General features: G+C 40.4%; 1 protein-coding gene across 3 annotated transcripts in view; it reads right to left on the reverse strand.

Moving 5' to 3' along the window:
• The window catches only part of IFT88 (intraflagellar transport 88), a 49,305-nt gene extending 40,468 nt beyond the window's left edge, over positions 1-8,837 (reverse strand). For all 3 annotated transcript variants that reach the window (XM_010292656.1, XM_010292654.1, XM_010292655.1), the window contains exons 1-7: positions 8,748-8,837; positions 7,668-7,730; positions 6,774-6,830; positions 5,656-5,709; positions 4,243-4,306; positions 4,099-4,168; positions 2,989-3,079 (exon numbers count right to left, since the gene is read on the reverse strand). In XM_010292656.1, coding sequence (XP_010290958.1) covers positions 2,989-3,079; positions 4,099-4,168; positions 4,243-4,306; positions 5,656-5,709; positions 6,774-6,830; positions 7,668-7,730; positions 8,748-8,837 — 489 coding nt within the window. The remainder of the gene's footprint in view (positions 1-2,988; positions 3,080-4,098; positions 4,169-4,242; positions 4,307-5,655; positions 5,710-6,773; positions 6,831-7,667; positions 7,731-8,747) is intronic.
• Positions 8,838-9,919: the final 1,082 nt, after the last annotated feature.

Here is a 9,919-nt window from a genome sequence, read left to right on the forward strand (position 1 = left end):
GGACAGACCCATGCCCAGCCGGCTCCAAGGCGGACCCACCGCTGGCCAAGGCCGAGTCCATCAGCAGTGGTGGTAGCACCTCTGGGACAACATATTTAAAATGGGGGGAGAAAAACAGCAAAAGCAATTGCAGCTGGATAGAGGAATGAGAATGCGAGAGGAACAGCCCTGCAGACACCAAGGCCAGAGCAGAAGGAGGGGCAGGAGGGGCTCCAGGCGCCGGAGCAGAGATTCCCCGGCAGCCCCTGGGGAAGCCCATGGTGAGGCTGGCTGTGCCCCTGCAGCCCATGGAGCTCCACGCTGGAGCAGATCTCCACCTGCAGCCCGGGGAGGACCCCAAGCCGGTGCAGGTAGGATGCCTGAAGGAGGCTGTGACCCTGTGGGAAGCCCACACTGAGCAGGCTCCTGGCAGGACCTGTGGACCCATGGAGAGAGGAGACCATGCTGGAGCAGGTTTGCTGGCAGGACTTGTGACCCCATGGAGGACCCATGGTGGAGCAATCTGTTCCTGAAGGATGGCACCCATGGAAGGGACCCAGGCTGGAGCAGTTCTTGAAGAACTGCAGCCTGTGCAAAGGACTCACGTTGGAGAAGTTCATGGAGGACTGTCTCCCATGGGAGGGACCCCAGGCTGGAGCACGGCAGAGTGTGAGGAGTCCTCCCCCTGAGGAGGAAGGAGCGGCAGAGACAATGTGTGAAGCTCCCATTCCCCATCCCCCTGTGCCGCTTCGGCGGGGAGGAAGGGAAGAAAAACCAGGAGTGAAGTTGAGCCTGGGAAGAAGGAAGGGGTGGGGAGAAGGTGTTTTAAGGTTTGGTTTTAGTTATCATTACCTCTACTCTGATTTGCCTGGTAATAAATTAATTTTTCCCTGAGTCGAGTCTGTTTTGCCCATGAAAGTAATTGCTGAATGATCTCTCCCTGTCTTTATCTTGATCTACAAGCTTTTTGTTATATTTTCTCTCCCCTGTCCAGCTGAGGAGGGGAGTGATAGAGCAGCTTTGGTGGGCACTTGGCATCAAACCGAGGTCAACCCACCACAGATTGTAAGAATAACATATGTAGTCTGATAAGAAGCATCACCTAGGCACACAGTATCACCTTGCATAGAAGAGCTAAGGAGGCCTTCACTGTGCATGGAGAGCACCGGACAATATAAAGCCACTTCAAGATAAGGAAGCCCTCACTGTCAATGGGTCCAGCAAGGCTCCTGAGAGCTGCATGAATTCTAGACCTTAATGCAGAGACAAAGACCGCCAAACAAGGCTATCTATTAAGAGACAGACTGCATGCTTCTTAACAGATCCAAACTGCAGCTAAGACTAGCCGTACATTAAGGCAGCTGAGGTAAGATTAAATGATGCTGTACTCACCATGTTTTGCAAGACCTAAAGAGATATGTGAAACTGTCTGAGTAGACAAGAGTGCAGATAAATGTTCCTTTGTGTCAGACAAAAAGACAACATTTAATAACAGTGCTAATTTGTCCAAACAGCTTGAACTCACTAATTACATCTATACGAGATGTAAACCAAATAGACTAGAGCCTGTTATTTAGCCACTACTAACTGGCATGACATTGTTCTAGTACCCTCTACAGCAGATCAAATACATTCAAAGTGCCTATTGGAAACAGTTCCTTCCTTACCCATAGTAACCTTCAACCATATCTAGGAACTGTTTAGAAAAATGCTGGTTAGCGTGGGCCAAAACTGTGCCAGTAACCATGTTAACATTTTACAAGCCAGAAATTTGTAATCAATTCACAAAATGTAGACATTGTGTACAATGGAGAAACAGTGCCATTTTCCCAGTTTGTAGCAAGGCTCAGACCATTACAGACTATTTGCAATCTTTGTAATGAATTTTGCAGCTTTTAGTCTCCAAAACATGAGAAAGGCCATCTAGCCTAGGATCTGTGTTGGACAGTATTAAGGAGATCAAGCAAGCTGCTTTACCCATCCTTGTACTCTAAAAATACCTCCTCAGAATACACTCCTGGACTAAAAAATTTTGCAGCTCAGACCAAGCAAGAAACATCATCTCTCATAGCTCTTATGGCTCAGATGCCATCAACTTGAGAGGGAAGTGGATGAGCACAAAGGAAGTCTATATCCCTAAGAACCCAATGTATCTAATTAGTTCTAACAAGTTGAGCCTGCTCTGCCTGCAGCAGTTTAGGAGCTGGAGCTGGCCAGTCCAAACCATATGGAATAAAACATAAGCCTGGTCCTAAGAAGGAAGTGTCAGAGGTTATTTTGACACACTAGGACCCAAAGCTCATGTGCTTTATTGCCACTGTCCTATGAAGGATACTGTGTTTGCACTTTAGGGTTTGCTTAGCTTGGAAGGTCCCCTTGTCTGAAGGACTGACAAATAAAACAGTTCATCCTGATGCCACTTGTTGCACCCTTATGGTGCAACAAAAGTAACACAGTGTCTACCACATGCTATAGCACCAAACAGCCCCTAACATGGAAGGGTACTGTGGAGGTGGCTTAAGTGAGATTGACCCTGGTGCTACATACTAGTGCTGTATGAAAATTACATTATCCAAAAAGCCCAAGCAACATCGAGGAAACAGAATGTCACTCAAGCAAGACCCTTACACGTGACACTCAAATGCTGCAAAGATGCCAATTACAAACCTGGTATTGAAGAAGGGTTACCGACTGCCATAGCGTCCATGGGTTAGACTGGGCAAGTCTGTGCCAGGATGGCTAATTGATCAGACCCATTTGAAGAGGCCAATGGAAATATGGGGAGGGGAGTTTTTGTAACACAGAAATTTTAACGAATATATACGGAAGAAGTACAGCTCCTACCTTTTTTTTGGCAATACACGGTATCACTGGATTAGAGTCATAGCAAAGTGAATTAAGATTATTTTAGTAATTTGAAATGTTTGAACCCAAGTCAGTTTGATACATTATCTATACAAATTGTTCTTCACATAATAGCAAAAGTGAAGTGAAATCCCAAAAAATTACCAATTTCAAGTCTCCACAGCTGTTGGCAATGCAACTTTCTTCAACCAGTTCATTCACTTTTTTTTCCAACTGCCTAATCTTCTCTTCTGAACTAAAAATAACAATAATAGGATTAACACTAGTAATGTAGCTGCAAACACTAAGCTTTTACACAGGGTATTCTCAATAAAACACCACAGTGATGTATCGCATGCCACAACTAACTGGTCTTCCCACCAAAGAAAATATAATGTGAAACTATGCCCAGAGAAGATCCTCCAAAGATATCATATTCATACTTTTAATTTGAGATCAGAAACCTAAGAAAACATAGATCTTATGAGAACAAGAGACACATGCAAATTTCATGGACCCAATTTGTTCAGTAGAAGTAATGACAGAACAAACAGATGGGCTAGTAAAACTTTCAAATCAAGCACCTAGTGAAATGAAATATTGTATTAAGAGCAATTAATTGAACCTTTATTTGCACAGATAACTTTTAAAATATAGTTTGCAAATGCAGATTATAATAAACAGTTGTTACTCATCTAGATTTTTCCCTCAGTTCAATAACCAAACATTTCAGTATGATTCCATATTCCTATATAGCTACATTTAATAAACACAACTTTTGTATTGAAAAGCTCAATGACTTGTTCTCAGTGAATGCCCCAACATTCACACCAGCCTGCAAAACATTCACAACCCCGGTTTTACCTCAAGTGCTAAGCTCAGAGTGAACAGGGAAAAAACAGCAGGCAAAATTCCCCCAAGTTATTCCCAGAGCGCTGCATGAATCATGGTGTTCCTTGCCTGTCACACAGTCTTCCATAAACCTCCACAATTCTATGTAAGTATCACAGCATTTGTGTGGCAACAGCTATGTCCAGGTTGCTGAGCTACAGCCAGAACCAGAAATCACTGAAATCAGACGTTCCTGAAAGTCAGGGCAACTGCTCTGGTGAGTCATCTAACCACATGCATAAATACTTGTGGCATTATTCCACAAAGTTAAGAGTTTGGCCCCTCAAGCCTTTCTAACTGCTTGGATGTTTTTAAACTCTACCCATGGCTGTTTTTTTGTTGCTGTTAATGCTTTGAAATAATTTAATGCAAAACTGAACAAACCTGTCTGAATTTTTCATTTCCAGAGGTGGAGCAGGACCTCTTGCTTGACCAAGTGGATCAAATAAAGAACCTGCAAAAATAAGCGTAGTGAAAATTGTAAAATAACATCTCCCTCTGGCAGCTGGCTATTTCTACAAGCCATACCTCTCATAGCTGCCTTAGTGTAACCTGCAGCATGCACTGCTGTCATTGGTCGAGCAACCCCATCCTTAAATAAAAAGGAAGAAATATTAAAATAATCTTCCTAAAAAATAGATTGTGGACAGCACAGACATCAGTTACAGATTACAAAACCTTTAAATATGAAAACCTGTTTTTACCACCTCAGTAAATGGAATATTTTTAAAATGTTTTTATTTCTCAGATATTATACATCATATAATATGTGTGTGTTCAGCCTTGAGAAAAGGCAGCTTAGGGAAGACCTTATCACCATGCTCCTGTATTTAAAGGGTGGCTACAAAGAAGATGGAGACTCCCTTTTCACAAGGAGTCACATAGAAAAGACGAGGGGTAATGGGTACAAGTTACTCCCAGGCAGATTCTGACTGGACACAGGAGGAAAATCTTTCACAATGAGAACAATCAGCCTTATTAAATTTTCTTGTCAGGAACACTAAGCGCACTAATAAACCTTAATGGCCCTGACCAGACTCACCTGGGGCCTCCAGCCCCATGCACCACACACCCATGGGTCTTTATTTAAGCTCAACCCTGGTCCTTCAGCCCCTACCTGAGCTTTGTTGGAGGACTACTGGTTTCCACATCAGCTACAGCTATGCTTGGCCACAGAGTCCCTTGATACAGATTTCAACCTGTGGACTAACCTCCTGAATTCATCTTAGCCTTGCCTTGTCACTACGGTCCTGCCAGGGATCACTGGTCCTAACCATGGCCATTGACTTTTTGGCTTGACCTTGGACCTGCCTCACCACCATGATACCGTCTTATGTTCTGGACTTTTGGCTGGACATGGCCACCATTTCTGGGTGGATCCTACTTGCCTTGCTCAGGTATTGTGGGACTGGGTCCTGGCTGGTGAGGGTCCTGCACTGCTGGCCGTGCAACTTCCCCCTAGGCTCCTAGCTTGCCTTCCCTAATCTTGACATTCCCTGATAATTCATGTTTCCCAACTGGGCTGGCACAAAAAAAATACAGTGGCTATAGATCTATTTAACATTAAGTCAATATACTTAAGGGTGGTGGTGGGAAAGTCATTACCAAATTGCAGCACATTCTTATTAGAGTATAAGCACATAAGAAAAATGTGACAACCAGAATCTCTCTCCCCTATTTCAAAGAAAAATTCCTCACTGCATGTCAGTAAATGTTAAAAAGCACTAGGCTGGTATTACTTCCAACCCTATGCTCAAATGAAATATTCATCATAACCCTCATGCTTTCTGACAGTAGTATTTTCAAAAAAGGACAAATTAAAACAGTGTAATAATTTGTATTATTTCAATGAACTTTTAAATACTTATATCAAACCCAAACACTTATCAGAAAACTTAATTATTCCAAATCAATATAAAATGTAAATATTGAAACTTTTACCTGGATAGCTCCTGTCATTGGTCTTCCCATAGATGAAGTTAAAGTTGCCTTTGACTACAAAAATAAGTTAATTGTTTAAAACTAGCATTCACAAAGCATTAGAAGCCTGTAAAGGCTATGTACAGTCTTCACAACACTGCGTTTTAAGAGCTGATCTACCTCTCACATAAGTTCATAGCAAAATTGCCATTTACATTATTCATATACAATACACTGTCAGTGCCTGGCAAACTTAAGATGGTGAACACTTCAGTTAGCACAAATTGTCAACATAGTTTTCAATGTATTTGGATATCTCTGACAGACTTTTAAAAAAAATTACATAGAAATTTATCTGAGGCAGCAGTACTTTCTTTTATTGAATCAGTGAAATTACTACCGTTAAACTGGACAAGTAATTTACACAAAACACTTCAGTAAGATTCTGAGTACAGCTGATAAAATCTGCCCATGTATTTATCTGTTAAGTCATACTTTCATTAAGATTTTTTTCACAATAAACACAGATATACTTTGAAACTGCCAATGGATGTCTTTTCCATTAGCTGACATGCCGCATACTGCCCTTCTGTAGTAGTGCTAAAAATGTACAGGGAATAAACGTGAAATATTTAATAGTAAGTGCTAAAGGTTGCCACAAATATACAATAAAAACAGACAGAAACAAAGGGTTTCAGGTCATGAAAAAGTATCCCACTCAGAGGCCTACGTTTTACTATTTTACCCACTATCCATCACACATTGTGACTGTTTTTCATTTTTTCTGCTAAGGATGAATCTACTTTAACAGAGACTGTTAAGGTAGAGAAGGTTAAGAGAAAATCTGTTTTTTTCTCTGCAATAAAATCAGGTTAATACCTTGAAATCTACTGCCTTATGCAGTATGGAAGTTGATTTGCAGTATGGTTTGGGAGAAAAATGAAAATAAATAAATCACCAACCATGCCTTGACCAAGTGTGGGGTTGTGACTTAATTAAAATTAGTGACCACATGTAGTTCACTGGAAAGAAATACTTGGGTAAAAAGAGCTCACTTTGTGCAAGGGATTAAATGGTAAATTCATTGTTTTGGGGAAATAACTCATTTTCATTAAGAATACAACAGAACAAAAACTTACCCCAAATCCAGTAGCTAAAGGCCTTGAAGCTGATGTACCAGGAATTTTGGCTGTCACCTGGGTAGAAAAACAAAACAAAACAAAAAAACCACCACCAATTAACAACCATAGGTATTAATTATCAGTCTTTCTATATGGTTTCTATAGTGAATTCTTATGTATATATACTTCTGTAATGTATATCCTTTTTTATATATATACAGATATATACTCTTCTAATATATATATTCTTCTGTATAGAGGAATTCTATAGTGAATTCATGGGAATAATGCTTCAGTTGTTATAGAAAGGATTCTCATTGTTGAACCAAATTATGCTGGCAAAAAAGTAATATTAATCAGGCCGTTCCAGCTCTTCTTTAGACATAAGCTATATACTTCTAAAGTGCAGGTGCCAACTTTATATTTAGTTTTGAAAACTGCTATAAGAATAAGTCACATCTAAACAGAAGAAAATTAATGTAAATTACATGAATATGGAGAAAAAATTGATCAGAACACACAGTTTTCTAAATCCCATTGTCTAGTATGTATCTCAACCTTATAATTACATGTCAGAGTGAGTAATTCTATGTGTAGAATATTAAATAAGTCCTTTCAGAATATATCATTTTGCTCTTTAACACAGTTTTATCTCATTTTATCAAACAGGAACACACATTTCTGGTCAAAGTTCCTTGTTTGCTCTAACTTAACTCCAGAACTTAATGAAATTTGTGCTCTGCTAATTTTTTTTTTACTTATTTTTCATATAAATAAAGTCTGTATCTTCATGTTAATAGTAGACAAAAAAATATAAGAGATTATGAAGATAAGTTTGTACCAGTGCCAAAATTAGAGCTAGGGCTCAAGAGGAGGTCTACATTATTGCAATGTATTTTAAAAGGTACTTACAGGGGGTCTTCTACCATGACTTGTTCTTGCTGCCTGTTGAAAAGCTACATCATTTTCTAAATCCTAGAAAAGGTAAAATAAAAATATCAACCCTTTTAAATCCACAACACACAAAGACACAAGTCTAGAACCTTATGACTATTGAAAGCAGACAGGTAAAAAACAATCCTTCTTTCAAAAATACTTGAAGATAACTGAATGACAGGTTTTACTGACAATAATGATTATATTATTTGGTCTACCATTTTGGTATTTTAGTTTAGGAAATGTAAAAACTCATTATCCTCTGAAAAATAAAAACACTGAGGAAGCAGAGCTTTAGTGATAAAATATAACATGAAGTTTTATTTCTGTCCAAAAGGTTATTATTAGCACTATTTCTAAATTTTAACATTAATGCCTGTCATGCCAATACATTAAGATATCTCACGTCTCTGAGGTCATGCTGCAACTCCCATGAATCTGGCATTGGGATTTCACACAAGATACCAAGTATTGCAACACTGGCCCTGCTTTGAGCAGGGTAGTGGGTTTGGACCAAACTACCCCTCTGTTGTTCCAATTCCACTTCACCAGCAGTTACCAGAAAGTGGTCTGCAGGGTTATCATAAGTCATCCCAGATGCTCTACCAATTGCACTGAGACCTGCAGGACTCCATTCTAACTGCCACCTCCTTTGGCTGCAGCACAGTAAGAGACCAATGACCTATTGATCATTACGTAGCCTCTTTTGTCAGAAAACCTGCTGCTGCACACTGTCTGGGAAACACCACATTGAATGTACCCGGATATGAATATGGCCTTCAAGTAACTAGGACTTTATACTTAATAAATTCTAACCATTAAAGCATGTTACAGCTGCTATGAGATGCACCCAAGTATTTTGTTGGAATAGAAAACTATTAAAAAAAACTATGCAAAAAAATTCTGGTGAAACTTCATACATTTCTTGCTAAATAAAGCAAATTTCACCTCAAAGCAGTAGTACACTTGCACATTACTGTACCCACATGTTCTTATTTGTACTTAGAAGTTAAAATCCTATGTATGTGAAAGGTGGGAAACAGCAAGTATTTTTACCTCTGTGTCAAACGTGGGATTATAATCATTGTAGCCAGAATAAAGATCATCTTCATCAGCCTCAGGAGCCAAATGTACATTTTGCATCATTTTTCTGTGAAACATTTAACATGCCAAATATTACCTCAGTGGTGTTATATGTATCTTTAAGAATGTAAAATATAAACAGTAATAAGGTTTACAAGTTCAAAGGAGCTCCAATTTCCTTTTAGTTTTTAATTGCTGCCTTTGAAATGAAAAATAAGCTATTAGTCATAAAAACTAGGGATCACATACAAACAATATCAAATGGCATCATTCCATAGAACTAGATTTTGTGAGGTATTTATACCAGTCACGAAAATTGCTTTAAAGATACTTATCACTAAAGCTAAACGATCTTAATAAGTAACTGTGTTACTTTTAGAATGGTATCTTTACATTCTCAGATAACTCAGATTTAGGGTAATTCCCTCGTATTCTAAAGTTTGCCTTTTTATTAGACTAAGCCACAGTGGTCAGTGTAGCTTCAAATCTACCCTCCTTCCTTTACCCATGTCCTTGTATCAAGGCAGCCACAGCTATTCTCCATACATAACATTCTTCAAATAATTTTGCCATTTTAATTCAAGCAGGTGTTAAAAACTAGAATTAAAGAAGCCTAGGTTCCAATACCTTTCTTCACAAATACTTTACTGTCCAAGACGGCTGCATTCGCCTAATGGTCTTTCCCTCACTGAAGACACTAAGGAGGTCTCTCTTTGCCCGGCTACCTGTTTTCACAAAGACCTTCAGAAGATAACATTTGAGTCCTCTGTAACAGGAAATGCATGCACTTCAGCAAGGAAGCCTTAGCCAGGACAAAGCGCTGCACACTCCGCTGAGGGCCGGTTCCTCTCCAGCTGGAGGATGCCCCCCGCTGCTTCCCACTTGGCTGAGGCCTCCGCTAAGCCGTACGCCCTGCCACCGTGACCCGAAGCCGAATCGCTCCTTTTTGCGGGTCTCCTCGGCCAGCGCCCGAAGCCGGGGGCGGCAGCGGTGATGTGCCCTAGAACGGTTCCACCTTCTCGAGGGCGGCGGAGGGGCCGCGCTACCGGGCAGAGCGCAGCGGTGTCAGCCAGAGGCTCAGGGAACCAAAGCGACAGTGCCGGTGTCCCCGTCCTCCCGGACGCTGCGCACACAGCCCGGCTCTC

Source organism: Phaethon lepturus, unplaced genomic scaffold (assembly GCF_000687285.1).
Source record: "Phaethon lepturus isolate BGI_N335 unplaced genomic scaffold, ASM68728v1 scaffold15088, whole genome shotgun sequence".
NCBI classification, from domain to species: domain Eukaryota; kingdom Metazoa; phylum Chordata; class Aves; order Phaethontiformes; family Phaethontidae; genus Phaethon; species Phaethon lepturus.